Below are 16,808 nucleotides of genomic sequence, written 5' to 3'. Positions count from 1 at the left end.
GTTACAACTCGAGTTAACTTTGCAGTGAAAACAAGTCCACTAACTTCAGTGGTAGCTAAGCATGCTCAGCACTTTATGCAAGCACTCGGCATTGCTGGGGATTAGGTCCTTCATGCTGAAGGGGGCATAATTGTTAGCGCAGAGGGGACAAAACTGTTTTCAACCCCCACGTTTATTTTTCTGAGACTTGTACAAAGAGCACCAAGTTGGGTCTCAGGCAGTGCATGTATTTGTCCAAGAACCAAGAGAAAACCTTCTCTGACACAAACGTGTCCCATAGGTATGCATACCAGGAGCAATTTCCAAAGGTGCCCAGCATCCAGAAGCTCCCAGTGGGCTAAGCTCTTCTGAATATCTGGCTGCTTATTTAGGTGCCTAAATGGGAGCTATTGGATACTGAACTCTTTTGAAAAGCTAGGCCAGCAAACCCTCAGTGAGGGCCCAAGCCTGCAGTCTTTGCTCAGGCAAACCTCCCTTTGACTACAGTAGAGTTGAGAGTGCTCAACTTGCCTTGATTTCCATGCAGCCGTTATTCATGTCTAATTGAATTGTTTTTTAATAAAAGTGCTGTACGTAGAGAGGCAGTGTTGCCCAGTGGATAGAGCACTGAACTTGAAGTCAGGAAACTGGGGTTGTATTCCCAGGTCTGCTGCTGCATGACCTTGGGCAAGTCAGACTGCAGCGCTCTGTGCCTCAGTTTCCGCATTTGTCAAATGGAGGTAATGATACTAACCTTTGTAAAGTGCTCCGAGATCTGATGAGAAGCTCTACATAAGAGCAAGGTATTTATTATGCATTATAACTCAGCCTGCTGTGTGTTATCTGAGTATTTTTACAGAAGCTCTGCTAGTTGACAGTTGGTGATTTAAGGCTGCTTTTAAAAAATAACAGGGAAATTAAAATAGAACCTCTGTTAATGTATCTTTACAGTTAGAAGTTTAAGAATAAGGCTAATCTGGTCACATTGCAGATATGTTGTAATTGCTGTTTTTGAATGTTGTAGCTTAATATATTAATACTTATGTTGTTAAAGGTTAAAATATACACCAACGATACAAGGTGTGGCACGTGGGAAAATTGTTACTCCAAGAACCTTAAACTTTTCATTTTCTGACTTTTTGTATATTTAAATCATATATTATATATAAACACACGTATTATATACATAGCAAGAGATGTCAAGCGTAACAAGAAGGGTTTCTTCAGGTATGTTGGCAACAAGAAGAAAGCCAAGGAAAGTGTGGGCCCCTTACTGAATGAAGGAGGCAACCTAGTGACAGAGGATGTGGAAAAAGCTAATCTGCTCAATGCTTTTTTTGCCTCTGTCTTCACTAACAAGGACAGTTCCCAGACTACTGCGCTGGGCATCACAACATGGGGAGTAGATGGCCAGCCCTCTGTGGAGAAAGAGGTGGTTAGGGACTATTTAGAAAAGCTGGACGTGCACAAATCCATGGGGCTGGACGAGTTGCATCTGAGAGTGCTCAAGGAATTGGCGGCTGTGATTGCAGAGCCATTGGCCATTTATCTTTGATAACTCGTGGCGAACGGGGGAAGTCCCAGATGACTGGAAAAAGGCTAATGTAGTGCCAATCTTTAAAAAAGGGAAGAAGGAGGATCCTGGGAACTACAGGCCAGTCAGCCTCACCTCAGTCCCTGGAAAAATCATGGAGCAGGTCCTCAAGGAATCAATCCTGAAGCACTTACATGAGAGGAAAGTGATCAGGAACAGCCAGCATGGATTCACCAAGGGAAGGTCATGCCTGACTAATCTAATCGCCTTCTATGATGAGATTACTGGTTCTGTGGATGAAGGGAAAGCAGTGGATGTATTGTTTCTTGACTTTAGCAAAGCTTTTGACACGGTCTCCCACAGTATTCTTGTCAGCAAGTTAAAGAAGTACGGGCTGGATGAATACACTATAAGGTGGGTAGAAAGTTGGCTAGATTGTCGGGCTCAACGGGTAGTGATCAATGGCTCCATGTCTAGTTGGCAGTCGGTGTCAAGTGGAGTGCCCCAGGGGTCAGTCCTGGGGCCGGTTTTGTTCAATATCTTCATAAATGATCTGGAGGATGGTGTGGATTGCACTTTCAGCAAATTTGCGGATGATACTAAACTGGGAGGAGTGGTTGATACGCTGGAGGGCAGGGATAGGATACAGAGGGACCTAGACAAATTGGAGGATTGGGCCAAAAGAAATCTGATGAGGTTCAATAAGGATAAGTGCAGGGTCCTGCACTTAGGATGGAAGAACCCAATGCACAGCTACAGACTAGGGACCGAATGGCTAGGCAGCCGTTCTGTGGAAAAGGACCTAGGGGTGACAGTGGACGAGAAGCTGGATATGAGTCAGCAGTGTGCCCTTCTTGCCAAGAAGGCCAATGGCATTTTGGGATGTATAAGTAGGAGCATAGCAAGCAGATCGAGGGACGTGATCGTTCCCCTCTATTCGACATTGGTGAGGCCTCATCTGGAATAGTGTGTCCAGTTTTGGGCCCCGTACTACAAGAAGGATGTGGATAAATTGGAGAGAGTCCAGCGAAGGGCAACAAAAATGATTAGGGGTCTGGAACACATGACTTATGAGGAGAGGCTGAGGGAACTGGGATTGTTTAGTCTGCAGAAAAGAAGAATGAGAGGAGATTTGATAGCTGCTTTCAACTACCTGAGAGGTGGTTCCAGAGAGGATGGTTCTAGACTATTCTCAGTGGTAGAAGAGGACAGGACAAGGAGTAATGGTCTCAAGTTGCAGTGGGGGAGGTTTAGGTTGGATATTAGGAAAAAATTCTTCACTAGGAGGGTGGTGAAACACTGGAATGCATTACCTAGGGAGGTAGTAGAATCTCCTTCCTTAGAAGTTTTTAAGGTCAGGCTTGACAAAGCCCTGGCTGGCATGATTTAATTGGGGATTGGTCCTGCTTTGAGCAGGGGGTTGGACTAGATGACCTCCTGAGGTCCCTTCCAACCCTGATATTCTATGATTACATTTATGGTGCTGATAACCATGTGATATATTGCAGAATCATATGCTAAATTGCATTTATTGCACCTTGGACTGCCTCTCCACCTTATCTTTACTCTGCCTACTCAGCCATCTACCCTGGGACTATTGCTAATAGACATAACCCTGGAGAAGCTTTAAACAGCCACAAGTCGAAGAAAAAGAAAGAAAAAAAGAAAGAAAGATGCTAGATAAATATTTCCTTTTTTCTTTTTCCCCTCCAGCCCGCCCCCACCCCTGCAATAAATGTGTAATTTCCCTCAAAGTGATACTGAACCAAGGTCCAGGATGGGCAATATTCAGTCCTGGGCCACTGAGAGGTTTAAACTCCAATACCCTGAGACCCTTAATGGCTAAAGATTAGCTCTTATACCATTAAAAAAACAGGAATCCCTCTTAACCGTAGACTAAAGCATTTGTTTCTAACCATGGTAAGTCACAAGATATTCAGCCTTAAATCTGTGATCTGTTTATGTCTGGGGAAACTTGTTTGGTTTATTAGAGGTTTCTAAAATGCAGTTTTTGTAACATTCCACCCCTGCAGAGGCCTGTGCAGTAGCAGTTGGATGCACTGCACAAAGGGAGTCTGGTTTTAGAGACTAGCACCCTGTTTGAGTAGCCAAGCTTGCTCTTGGCAAATACATGGAGGGCTGGGGCAGCAATTCTCCTTCCTAGACTGGGGAGCAACTGCGGAACCATTTGGCAGAACTTGCTCCAGCCCAGTAGCTGGAGTAATTTCTTCAGGCCCTGTACACCTGTTCTGTGAGGCAAAGGATGCAGATGCGCCTAGACACATACCCTGTGCAGGTGCAAACATGTGAACGCATCCATGCATGTGCTTGTTGGATATCTGTTTGTCTAAACACACACACACATTTTATATATGACTTTGTATAAATGCATAATGATACATACAGAGGAAGTGAATATATTATGGTGTCTGGCAGAATACATTTCCCTGGGCAGGAGTTTGGGATAGCTACCTTACTCATGTGTGGCCTAGTCATATGTAGATTATGCAGTTCATCTCAAACAGATGTCAGTAAACTCTATAACCTCTCACACCACTGTGTATTTTGCTTCATGCCATATTTCAGAGCAAACTTATTTTAGAAATGTGTCCGAGTTTAACATTTTTGTTTTAAACGTGGATTAGTTTTCTTATATCCCAGGCCCATTGCCTGTAAAGCCAAGTGATTTGGGGTACCATCAGAGTATAGGCCAAAAAATTTGAGCTTTTTTACACCTTTAAAAAAGCTCCAAGACAACTTTTCTTTGACTTGATAGTTGTGATTACAACCTAGTATCTCACAGATAGCCCAGGTTAGAGGCTAGCAGTACACATCACTGGTGACCATGGAATTCCCAGCTTTCCAGTGTGCTACAATAGACATTTCTCACCCTGGTCATTCTCAAGATATTCCACCTCTAAACTGTCTCTGGTCCAGTACTAAATGCTGCCTGCCTTTACCACTGGATCATTAGATATTTTCAACCCTTGCTCTTACCTGATATACATGAAGGATTTGGGGAGAAGGAAATAATTATGGCAGGATCCGTTTGATTTTGTTTTATTGGGGTTTGAAAGAGGCTCAGAGGCTTGAGATATTAGATGTGCTCCTGCCTGAGACAGGTTAGAGGGCAGAATGTAGGTGATTGGAGATGCAGTTTATCACCAGGGGCTGCTTGGGACAGGTGTCCTTCTCCTGTTGGCAGGTTGTAGAGGTAACTTTTAATGATGGCATTCCTTCACATGTGAAGTGCTTGACTTTACAACCTTAACAATGTTCTTTTAATGTGTGTGGGGTTTTTTCCCCCCATGGAATATGTATATAAATTCCAGCTAATGTGTGCCATTAAAAAAACTGCACTCATTGCCCCAGGTTGCTGTGGCAACCATGATAGCTTCCGGTACTTAGAACAGGAGATAATGTGGTGCTGCAATTATCGTAGAGTGGCAAATGTTAACTTTTTTTTAAATGGTGCCCATTAGTTTACCTGACTGAGATCATTTTTGTTACCTCTGAGGTTTTTGCAGAGATCTGAACGCCTTGCTTTTAAGAGCTTTCTTTGCAAGCCTCAGAAGTCACAGCCCCATTTTAGTTGCTCATCCGTACTATATATTACGGAAAACCTTAGCACATTCACTCCCTGTGTACAATAATGATCAATTACCTCCTAGAACTAAATCTAGGAAGGAATCTGACCCTGCAGTGCGCAGAAACCTTAGGGCTTGCTACTGTGCCTACGAAAAACTCTGTGTATGCTAATAAACTAACTCCACTGCACGTATAGAAGTAGAAAAAGCCCCACCTTCCTACATGGCTGTTGTGGATGGACTTCCCATGCAGGAGGATATGCCCATGGCTCCTGCATGAGGTGCGGTTTTGGTCAGTCAGCTGCCTCAGATCTGACACCGGTACTAAGGGATGCGGGAATGTGGTTTACATTTGTTCTCGGCTGGTTGGTTGTTTCAGCTGTGGAATATGGGTTTTTTCTGAGTAGTTAGTAAAGGCTGGTCACCAACTGTCAGAGAGGAAATGAAGCTGCTTGGACTTTGGAGGGAGATATCTGCCTAGGGCTCCAGGGACAGGTTTCATATGTCACTTTGGTGGCGGTGGGTGGGGTTTTCAAAAGCACTCAGGCTCAGCCTAACTCTGCTCCCACTGAAGTCCATGAAATCACACCCACAGTCTACAGTCATTTAGGACGTGATCCTGCAGCCTTTACTCCCGTGCAAGTTGATGAGTGTTTATTTTACAAAGAGCATGGATGCAGGTCCTCTGCATCTCCAGCATGAGCCATGAGTTGCCTTGGAGGCCACACCCCACTCCCAGTATGCCCCCTGGCCCTGCACACCGAACAGCGGCATGTAAGGGATGTCTTGGGGCTGAACAAAGCCACCCATGCCTATAGCAGATGTGGGGTGGTCTCCTCTTGCTCCCAGGAAGCGGGACAGGCAAGAAATAGCCTAGCACATCCTTATGCATAAAAGATGCATTTTTAACCTAAAAAAGTCTAGCTCTACCTCGATACAAACATGCATGAGAAACTACCATTGACATTGCAGAGGGCCCCACTGGCCCAAAATGCTGTAACATAGAGAGTAATATCACCAGCGCCTCTCCATGCCAGGAAGCTGCTTCCCACTTGCAGACATATTTCTTTTCATTGGTAATTTTTCAGTATTAAAAAACAATGCAGGCCCCAGAATCACACCCCAGCATAGCAAGCAGGCAGATTTCAAATGATGTCTTCAGCACTAAAAAGACACAAGAGTGTTTTATTTTAAATAGCTGATCCATATGTCTGCACTAATGTGCTTCTATCCCCCCGGAATATCTGCAGGATTCCTAAAGCCCTGCTATGTATCCCTTGGGGAAACCAAATTCAGAAAACTACCTGTGCAGGTGTCACTCATGCCTGCTAAATACAGCTTGCAAAATTCACACCTTATGTGCCAGATCCTTCAGTAATACTGACCATTAAATTCCTAATACTTCTACAAATATAATCCTCATCTCTTTTCCAGGTGTGAACAGTGCCTGGCCAGTGACATTCACAGGCCCAGTATTTAAATAGAATTATTTACTAATTCTCCGAATAAATCGAATTGGTGAATATTATGTGTCTGTCCTGGGCCCATTTCTACTCAGACTGGCAGCTGAGCTTTCTCAGAGCAGGACCGAATCCCGTTCTCTGTGTTGAACTTCAATCATTTGATTATTAATTCCTTATCTGCCATTCTTGCAGCATCCCTCTGCAGTGTCTATTATTACAAGGGCCACTGACTTAAATAATTGATAGCAGCTTGATCTCTAAAGATCCTGCCCAGAGATCAACTCCAGCGCAAGCCCTTGCGGTGCGTGCCCACCTCCCCCAGGGTTTCCCCTTCCTCACCAGGTAGGAGCAGCTGGTTTCAGGCGGTCCTTCTCGAGTTGACCCTTCTGCCCTCCCCGAGGTAGGAACGTGGCGCTGTGGTTTTCGAGTCCTCTCTCCGCCCCCGGAGCAGACCCTCGGCTCTGGCTGCCTTCCCCTTCCCACCCGGAATTTGAAGCACACACACACAACGGGAGGCGTTTTTAAAGAAAACGTTTATTTACAGATCTCAGCAAGTACAAAGTATTAGACACGGTCGGTGTCAACCCCAGATCTTCTTCGTTATGAAACATAAGGCGCTTTCTCTCGAGTCGATGGCAAAGGAGGCCGGGTGCAGATGCTGCTTTCTGTGCGCTAAGCTTGGAAGGAGGTGAGGACACAGGAAGGAGTGCGTTGCCGGCAAGGAGCCCTTATTACTAGGGTGAATACATTACAGGTGACATTGACTCCACCTGGGACAGATGGAAGCTACTGCTTTTCAGTTTAATAGGGTTTCCTAAGGTAACGAGGCACAAGTTCCAGTTAGTTCCCTCTGCAAAGTGATATATAGTTTTAGAATCTCCTAAAAATAGGGGGGAAATAGCCTTTTGTTCCAGAGCCAACATAAATACTTATGTTCCGATTTTGGAATAAATAATCCAGTTATTATATATCCATATTAATAGTGCCCAAAATCTCACTGCAGAAATAAATTAAATTATTTAACACTTCTTACCAAAGAAAAAAAGTGACATTTCCCTTTCCTAACGGGATAGCGATATGAATTTACAAGTTGAGCTGATAAAGTGTCCAGTTCTCCAGGATGATAATACTCTGGTGATTATTTTGTCCTGGGCTATAGACTAACCTGCGAGCATTACACACCCTCCGGGAAGTAATGGAGTGAGGTTAGTTATAGGTCTGGCAGTTGCTTTCGCTTCCAGATTATTTTCCCCAGCCCATTTCCGGGAAATGACACCCACTCTGGCCATCAGAGATGAGATCCCGTCTTCCTCCAAGGGCTACCCAGCAAACCCTCTTTGCAAAGTTCATGCACCCGTTCCAGATGCAAACACTCTCCATGGGTTTGTAAACTCAGGTTCAATCCCTTCCGCAAGTTCACTGATTTTGGGGGCACCAGCGATCTCTCCGGAAGCCCTTTGTCCAAGTTTCCGTCTGACAAGCCCAGGACCCCGTCTTAAAGGAGAAGCGCGTTCACAAAAACATCCCGCAGAGCGATCTAGCTCGAAAGCCACCATCTCGCAGACCACTTGCGGCAGGCGAGAGGCTGCGGACGGGGACCAGTTCCGTTTGGGGGTCCTGCCGCCCGAAGCTGGCCTCGGCCCACCCTTTGTAGAGACCAGTCATTTCGCTGGAGCAAACTGTCTGCCAAACTCTGCTTCGTGCCCGGCTTAGGTCATGCAGGGAGAGGTGGGGGAGGCGCTGTCTGTCCACCCGCCCCGACCCCAAGTCTTTACACGAGCGAGGTAACAGGTGGGATCTTGGCGTTCTCCTCTTCCCAGGGTTGGAGGTTCTGCAGCGCAAAGAGCGAGGAGTTGTGTAGACAGAGGGGGTCGGGCTGGATTGAATCGTTCAAGGATTTCTGGAAAGCGTCGTGCTGGAGTTGGAGCATCAGCCTGCTCGCCTGTTGCCGCTCCGCTTCCCTTTCCTCGGCGGTCTGTCTCCTAAACACACACAACACAGATCAGTTCAGCAGCCCGCAGCTGGCACGCGTCTTTGTTCCTCTGCCTCCGGTACCGCGGGGACAGGAGGCCTGGGGCCTGGCCTGGGAGCCCTGTCTGAATGACTGGGGACTGGGAGGGGATATTTCTTTTCCCGGGAAGGGTGTTTGTTGTCCGCCGCCCCCCTTTTCTGATCCCCTTTCCCCAGATCTTGGGGCTGGGAGGCGGGTTTCTGAGAGTCAGGCCAGGATCAAACCAAAACGCGCTCACTCGGCATTGTGCAAACACAGGGCCGGTTATTTACGCAGCGCCCCAAACAGGGTGCCCGGTTCTTGACAGCGCCCAGGCCTGGACGGATCGCCCCCCGGCATCTCAGCCTGGGGTGCTGAGCCCCACTCCCCCCATAGGCCAGCCCTGCAGCACCCGCCGGCCCCAAACCACGGGGGGGGGGGCTCCCTTGTGCTGCGGCGAGATATTTGGGGCGCACTGCAGCGTCTGCCTCAGGGCCCTGCCCAGGATGGGACCGACCGCTGGCCCCAGCAGCCTAGGCCCCTCTCGATCCTGCCCCCAACACAACTGCAGCGCAATCCGCACCCTGCCCGGGAATCGGCTCCGTGCCGGCTGCGCGCACTTTGGAGGCGTGTGTAACGAGACCGCACACCTGTGTCTGTTCAGGTTATACACACACCAGGTCTCCCCCACACACCCCATATGTAGATACAGAGACGTATTCTTCTTGCTTAACGCCTGCGCCTCCAACAAGTTGTTCTAACATCTGCCCTGCAGCTGCAGAAGGGGAACCTCCGATTTACATGGCGTTAGCCCGGACAAAAGAACCGGCGCTGTGTCTGTGCTCCCAGAGACATGACAAAGGGCCCTGCAGCCTCTGTGCCCGGGAAAAACCCTCAGTTAACGCAACTGCTAAATAGCACGAGTGCCCTCCATTCTGACATCCCAGTACCTGCCCAGCGTACTTATCAGTCTATTGGGTTTGCGAGCAAAGTGTTGAGATGACATTTCAAAGGTAATTGGCTCATTACGGCTTTTTCGTGCCCCTAATACATATGTCTGAATGTCTCCTGGGTTTATGGCATTATTATCGATACTCTTCGGTAATTACAATAATCGCTGCAAGGCTTGAAATTTCCTTAAATCCGACCGCAATCCCTTAAAAATACCGGAAATCCAGTTATAAGAAACCAATAATTTTGTAAGCAATATTATATACAGTGGCTAACACTATTAGCTGCTAATAACGGTGATCGTACTGTGAAAGTCAATTGCTCTAATTCAGGATGTTTCATACTAACATGCAAGAGAAAGGGCTGTACTTCGGGCATTTATTTCCATTTTAAACAGCTAAAAATATCCCGAACACAGCCCCGTCCTTTACCCCAGAAAACTAACACATAGTCTTTGAAATAATATTTCAGTAGAATTGCGCACGAAGATTATTGGAGGAAGATTATCGGAGGAATCGAATTACAGACACAGGGTATTTCCGAAAGTTATTTTAGACGGCCGATAATCACACCAAATCCCATATTTTCTACATGTTGAAAAGAAAGGAGGCAAGCCAATTAGCAAACATAGGATACACAATGCTCCCTCGCCTTGAATGTTCTATTTTCTATTTTTCAGACCAGCCGCGAATGGATAAAAGGTGCAGTAATGTTTTCTGAGGAAATCATTTAAAACAACCACTTTCCTGCCGTGCAGATTTCCAGTGAAATGTTGCTGGTTTAAAATCTCAATTAAAAGGGTTGTTCGCCTATATTTCATCCTGGAGAGAGGGGGAAAAGGGGACCAAAACAGATTTTAGCTCGTTTTTCTTGGCCCTTCTGTAATCAAGACAACGCAAGTGACATTTTTACAGATAATTTTACTGCTACGAATTACATTCGTCAATTTTTAATATAAAGAAACGGAAAATCAGGGTATGGAGCCACTTTCTAGAAGTTTACGTTCATATAGTCTTAAGAACGGGACGAAGAACAACGCTGTTTAATTCGTTTAGGGGCGGGCTAATAATATGCCCTGCTTTGGTTTAGTGAAATGTCACATATTTTAAAACAGCCTGACTCCAAATCCGCCGCGCCAGGGAGGCCCGGCAATTTCTACAATCCAGACAGCTGGTTTCTTCGGTATTAACTCGTTTTGGGGCGAAGTTGAAGAGCAAAATATCCTTTCTTTATGCAATGCCTTTCCCTGCGTCTAATACTAAAGGTTCGCCCTTTTAGCAGGTGTAGTGGTGACAGCGCTCCTCCCTGCCTGCAGATCGACCAACTTTGAGGTCTTCCTTTGCCACGCGGCATGGCACAAAAGTGGAGACACACCTCGCCGGGGGTCCATTTCTACCCCTCTGTTAGCTGTTAAGGATCTGCCCGATTCCCCGGAGGAAGGCCCGCCCGGACCCTGGCAGCTACTGCGGGAAAGGTGGAGCTTTCGCTTTGCAAGGAGCAAACGGACAGAGTTACACCGAGCAGAACCGGGGCTCGGTGGGGAGCGGCCGCAGCTGAGCCTGGGACCAGGAGTCGGAGATAGAAACACTGCTGCTCTCCATGTAAATGAGGCGGGCAGGAAAGGGACCGAGGGGGAAAGAGGCAGCCAGGGACTGGGGAGATGGGAGCGGGCGGAGGGGGGACGTGGGGAAGGGAGAGGGGTTAATTGGGAGCGGGCAGGTCGGGAGGGGACCGCAGGAAAGGTAAGTCAGGGGCAATAAGAAGAGGGCGCAGGAGTTGCGTGGGGGGAGCCAGGAACAGAAGCCCAGAGGAAGGGGGCCCTGGAGGGCAGGGGTCCCGGGAGGGAGCTGCCCAGCGAGGCCCGGACTCACCGCCACTTGGTCCGCCTGTTCTGGAACCAGGTCTTGACCTGCGCGTCCGTCATCTTGAGGGACTTGGCGAGCGCCGCCCTCTCGGCCGAGGCCAGGTACTTCTGCCGGTGGAAGCGCTTCTCCAGCTCGCAGATCTGCACCCGGGAGAAGGAGGTGCGCGGCTTCTTGCGCTTGGGCGGGGTGCGGTTCTGGTAGGGGTGCCCGATCCGCCGGGTGACGGTGAAGGGGGTGAGCGCGGCCGCCGCTGCCCGGGGGACAAACAGAACCGCAGGTGAGAGCCCAGCACCCCCAGCCGGTCCAGCCCTCTGGCGCCAGGCCTGCAGCTGGCGCAGCACCTGGGCGCAGGGCCGGCGGCTCCCTCCCAGCAATCGCCATAGAGCGAGAGTCCTGCTGAGGCTTCAGGGCCTGGTTGGGATCGGCAGCCCAGGAGCAGCGCACAGGGCACGGCCCTGAGCAGGAAGAGCAGAGCTCCCAGGACCCGGGAGGAACCAGGATTTGGGTTCTTATTGTATAAACGGGGGCGGGGGGTTGCATGGGCTTCCCATCCCCAGGGGTATGGAGCACATCCCTCTTCATTTTAATGTCGGGTTTTAGTCTTTTCTCTCTCCTCTTTCCCAAAAACAAAACCAGAATTTCTCCAGGGGGGAGGGGACATCCTTGCCAATGCTCTGCTGTAAGTACTACACTTTATTTATTTCTCTCCCCTCGTCCGTCCGTCCCCCCATCACTTCATCCTCCACAGATACAGTTGCCAAACCTGCAAGAAGATGCGCAATGTTCAGAGCACTTGCTGCAGATTATATTCTGTATCTGGCGCTCAGTTTCCCCACTTCTCTCTCTCTTTAAAATCGAATCCTCTTTATTTACACCCGTTTAAATGCTAATCGCCGTTATTATCATTCAAGGTTTAGATTCTTCAGGACACACTCCCTAATCGGATTATGGACGGGGATTACTGGAGTGCCTCCACTCCATTTCCACCCCTCTTTGATTGTGATTAAAAACGATATCTGGGCAATTGGATTTTCTGAATGGAAATTTCAGGGCGATCCAGAATCGGCTGCAATTTCTGTTCTGCCAGCAGCGATACGGGAATAACTAAAGCACAGTTCCCGTGTGTTTTGTCTGTCCTTACTGCGTCTGCTGGGCACACAATCCATACACGGTTGTTCGTCAGTTAGTGCAGGGGTAATGCAATCGTTACAGTGGGCACAAAAACTGGAACCAAAATGTATTTCTCTTAATTAGTCGGTTCAAGGTAATGCTTCCTCCCCTCGCCCGAAAGAAGTAACCCCCTATTTTAAAAAAGCTTTCCTGTCCTGCGCCAGGTGCAGTAACAGATGTGGGGGCTCTAAAAGCCTGGAAAGGGAAAACCCTGACACGTTTTTATGCTGTTTTAGTGCAGTTTGACTGTAGCAGAAAACTTCTTGGTAAAACAGGACTCTCAGGGTCATGTTAAAAATCAGCCCTTACCTGTGAATCTGTCCTTTACGAATCTCCTGCTGCTCTCCATCCAAGGGAAGTTGAGACTGCCAAGGCTGGGTACAGCTGGCATAGCTGGGATGGCACTAGAAATTGGAGGTGGCACAGCCCCAGGGATGGGTCTGTGAGCTGGCACCCTGATCACTCCAGCTGGAGCCAAGCTCAGATTCACACTGTAAGATCCAGAGTCTTCAAAAGGCGCCCCGATGCCAGGGAAGGAAGCTGGAAGGGAAGGATAAGGGGCACTTGTTCTGCTCACAGGGCTTCCCAGGTAATTTGTGTTGTCTGATCCTCGGGGGGCAGGCTGGGAAGAGTTTTCCTGATCAGAACTATTTAAAATCTGATCAATTCCAAAGCTGATGGGTTCGTGTTGATGCTGGGTCTGTGTGTTCGTTGGCTGATCCATCCTTGGTGAATAGAAATATTGGCTCAAAACTGTATGAATTCCCCTATAAAACGCTCGCTTTCCTTTACAGTAGATCCATGTAGGTCCTGGTGTATGTCAGACTGAAACTTTGCCAAGAGTGGTCCAGCCCGACAGGCTCTGTGTCATCTTTTTTGAACCAAACCTTGAGTTTCTGCTTCTAATTTCTGTCCTGCAGCTGCCATTGGACGCAATAAACAAGCCTCTCTCCTCCCATTGGCTCCCGAATTTCAATAAAGGCCTAATTCATTGAAATAGGAGCTTAGGGACTGTTCCAAGGTGACATCATTTTAACAAACGAACAATAGGTCAAATTTATTAGCTAAGATAATGTGCGGCGGATATTACAATAGCATCTGCGATTGTTGTCCTTAGAAATTAGCGATTTGAAATTTAACAAAGCTTTGCAATTACGAGGCATTCCCCTCTCCCCTTGTTTATTACCTAACATGCTAGTTCTACAGAATTCCAGGATGCGAATGACAAAACTGCCTCTCCCCCTGGATGGATTAATTTAGAATGTAATGCAACTCTTTCCTATTGTTTCTGTTTATAAATATTATGCAGTGTGTAAACACCTTACTGAGGCGCAGAGAAGAGTTTTGCTGGGTGTTTACCTGCTCATCGGCTCTCCTTATGGTGCTAGTAGGACATGAGCTATTTAAAAAAAAAAAAAGGCTAAGGGGGAAAATAATGGGCTCCTGGGGTTTGAAGCCCAGAGTTTGGTCCCCTTTCCTCCCACATTTTCCTCTTTGGTGCTTTTTAATGCTCAGTGTATTAAGCACCACTTCAGGGGACACTCCTGAAATCTTACCCCGTTGCAATTTAGCTGAAGGAAAGGCACATGCTCGCCTTCCCCCCCGGATTCCTTATAAGGGGTCATTAAACATATGCCCGTAGAACGCTGCCTTTTTGGAACCACGCTTACCCGTTGGAAAGAGAGCGAGAGAGGGCTCAGACCTGGACTTGAGTTCGTGTAGATTGCAAACCCCACGGGTGAGCGCGGCTCAGAGGAGAAACACAGCCCCCTAGGAATCTTGGTTTGAAAGGGGTTTTTGCAAACTGTGAATTTAGTTTAAATTTACCTCTGGACGGGAGGGGAATCCAATTCAGGAATTAAATGGGAAACATTTCTCCCTGTTTATTAACTGTATTTTGTGTGTGTTTACACTGCGCCTAGTTAATTACTATAGGGCCTCCGGCTTTCCCGCAATGTTTGTGTTTTTACAAATTCCAAACGTACTTATTTTAGTTCAATAGCCTATTTCTCTCTCCGTTTGACCGGCCGGCCCAATATTTGCGTGGGGCAGCCTCTCTTGTAGATAAAATGAAAGACGCGGGGGAGGGGAACAATGAGAAATACACAGATTCCGTTTTGGATTAATTTACGTCAACAAACTTATTGCCGTACACGACTGTTAAGTGAGTTTGTAGACGCTCCCTAACGTCCAAATTGGACTAAAGGCGTTAAAAATTAAATAACGTTCAAATGCATTTACTTAGTTTCCCTTTTATAAAGGGAAATGAAAACAGGGAATAGAATTTTCCTTTTAATAGAATGTAATAGTATTTGATCAGCACCTGTTAGGGCTGATGTTGTGATTTCAGAAAGCAGCGACAAGGAGAGAGTTTATTAGTTTTTAAAGCTTAGGATTCAATTACCGCAACACACTGAATAATTTAAATGGCAGCAGTAAATGCAAACAGACCTGTGGAGTTATCGGACTTATTGCACCGAAACGCTGAAGAATAAGGGGGCAAGAAAGGAAAATAAATTAAAAGCAGGGCTGTAACCAACCAAAGACACACAAAAATCCTCCGCCAATATTTGTTTCCTAAACTATATCCCAACTGATCAATTTTGCTCAGTGACAAGGTTGGAGGATTTCCCCACATCTCATGATCCTAATACGTAGAGCTTAAAAAACAAAACAAACCAAACTCCCTATTTTATTGTAGGGGTATTTTGTATTAATTTTTTCCGTTTCAAATCTCTGGGGGGTTTTTGTTGGTTTGTTTGGTTTTTTTTTTTTTTTTTTTGGTTTGTTTCTGTTTTGAAGTCACAATTTATTCAAGGATAGGGAAAAATAGCCCAATGCATTTTCCCTCACAGTGATACTTAAACGATTATTAAAGACTCTTTCCAACTTCAAGAAATGCATCGAAGCAAAGGGAATCTTAATGCATGGATTTATGTACAGCACGGAGGACAGTGTGATGCCATTGGGTCTTCCTGAAAGAAAATTAGAGGACGCCTGTTTTATTGCTAACATGGACAGTTAAATCTCACCGGCTGTTTCTAAATCCAGGACAGTAAAAAGTGCTATTTGGTGTATTAGTGGCTGTCAGGAATTATCCGTGAGCTGTGTCTGTTTCTCTTCCCTCACCCTATACAAAGATCCCCATCCCGATAGAATTCAATTCCAAGACCATTTGTAAGCAACTGCCGTGGAAGGTTTGGACTAAAGTGAGACATATACAGAGAGAAATACACACACACAAATAACGCTTTCTTTCTTTCTTCTTCTTCTTCTTCTTCCTGGCAGTCCATTGATTGCACCGAAAATATCATAAAGCGGCTGCCCAGGAGACTCCCACGCAACCAAACAGATGTTAATTTCCAGGAATGGGGAACTTTAAAAGCAGAAGCTCTTAATAATATGATAGTTTGTTAATTTCTGGTGGATTTACGTGTCGATGTAAGCTCCAAATAAATATCAAAGGGGAAGCTCAGGAGGAGTTGGAAAGAAGAGCGACTAGCCATTATAAACTCTCTTTTCACTGGTATCGCCTTTAAGAAATATCCAGGTGCACCGGTGAGGTGGCAGGGTACAAAATCACTACCTGCTTCTAAAGGCGCTGGCAAAATCAATCAAGGAACCAGATCCCTATTAACTAACTTCGAATGATCGATGCTCAGGATCAGTTAGCAGGAAAATATGGGGTGTGTGGGAACCTCCAGATACATGGAGGTGCAATTGATAATGTGAGGTGCAATTGAGATTGGATTATTTTAGCTCACAGACATGGATATTTCCCCCCTCTGGAGCTAGCTACACTACAGTAGATCCAGACAGATTTAAATAGGCGCCAGGTGCAGGTAAAATCACGGATCCAGATGAATTTCGAAATCATCTCCACGCTGGACAACAGTCCCCGCTGCTGCCAGCCCACGTCACTTTGGCTCAGCTTGCTGGATTTCCGAACGAACTTTTTTGAACTGAACTATTGAATATTTTAATGGCCCATTAGCGTTGACTCCGAAAATGCTCAAATCCGGGGCAGGGGGAGATAAAGTAGAGATTTATCATGGAAGCCGACACAAGCCGATAGCAAAGCAGTTGTTTGACATTGAGAGGACTTATCAATTAAGGAGACGCATCTTTCTGGCTGGCCACGTTAAGAGGCAGCCGAGATGGCATCTGAAGGGTATTTCTTTCACTGCTAATCCGATTAAGGGGAAAATAGCCCCACCGTCTTGGATTCATCTCATTCCCCAGGAGCCTGGCTGCTTGGAGGCTTTTACG

The 16,808-nt window shown here is 46.8% G+C and overlaps 1 protein-coding gene across 1 annotated transcript; it reads right to left on the bottom strand.

The window, feature by feature from the left end:
* Window positions 1–7,100: 7,100 nt before the first annotated feature.
* On the bottom strand, window positions 7,101–13,398 carry TLX3 (T cell leukemia homeobox 3). The gene is made up of 3 exons (XM_084637498.1): window positions 12,849–13,398; window positions 11,376–11,619; window positions 7,101–8,545 (listed from the first exon to the last, which is right to left on the bottom strand). Exons 1-3 carry the CDS (start codon window positions 13,261–13,263, stop codon window positions 8,335–8,337), a joined length of 870 nt encoding a protein of 289 aa, XP_084493624.1. The 5' UTR covers window positions 13,264–13,398; the 3' UTR covers window positions 7,101–8,334.
* Between the last annotated feature and the right edge of the window lie 3,410 nt (window positions 13,399–16,808).

Source organism: Lepidochelys olivacea (genome assembly GCF_965140295.1).
Source record: "Lepidochelys olivacea isolate rLepOli2 genome assembly, chromosome: 8".
Lineage (NCBI taxonomy): Eukaryota > Metazoa > Chordata > Testudines > Cheloniidae > Lepidochelys > Lepidochelys olivacea.
Note: the sequence above shows the minus strand (reverse complement) of the source record. Positions and strands in the feature narration are given on the sequence as shown.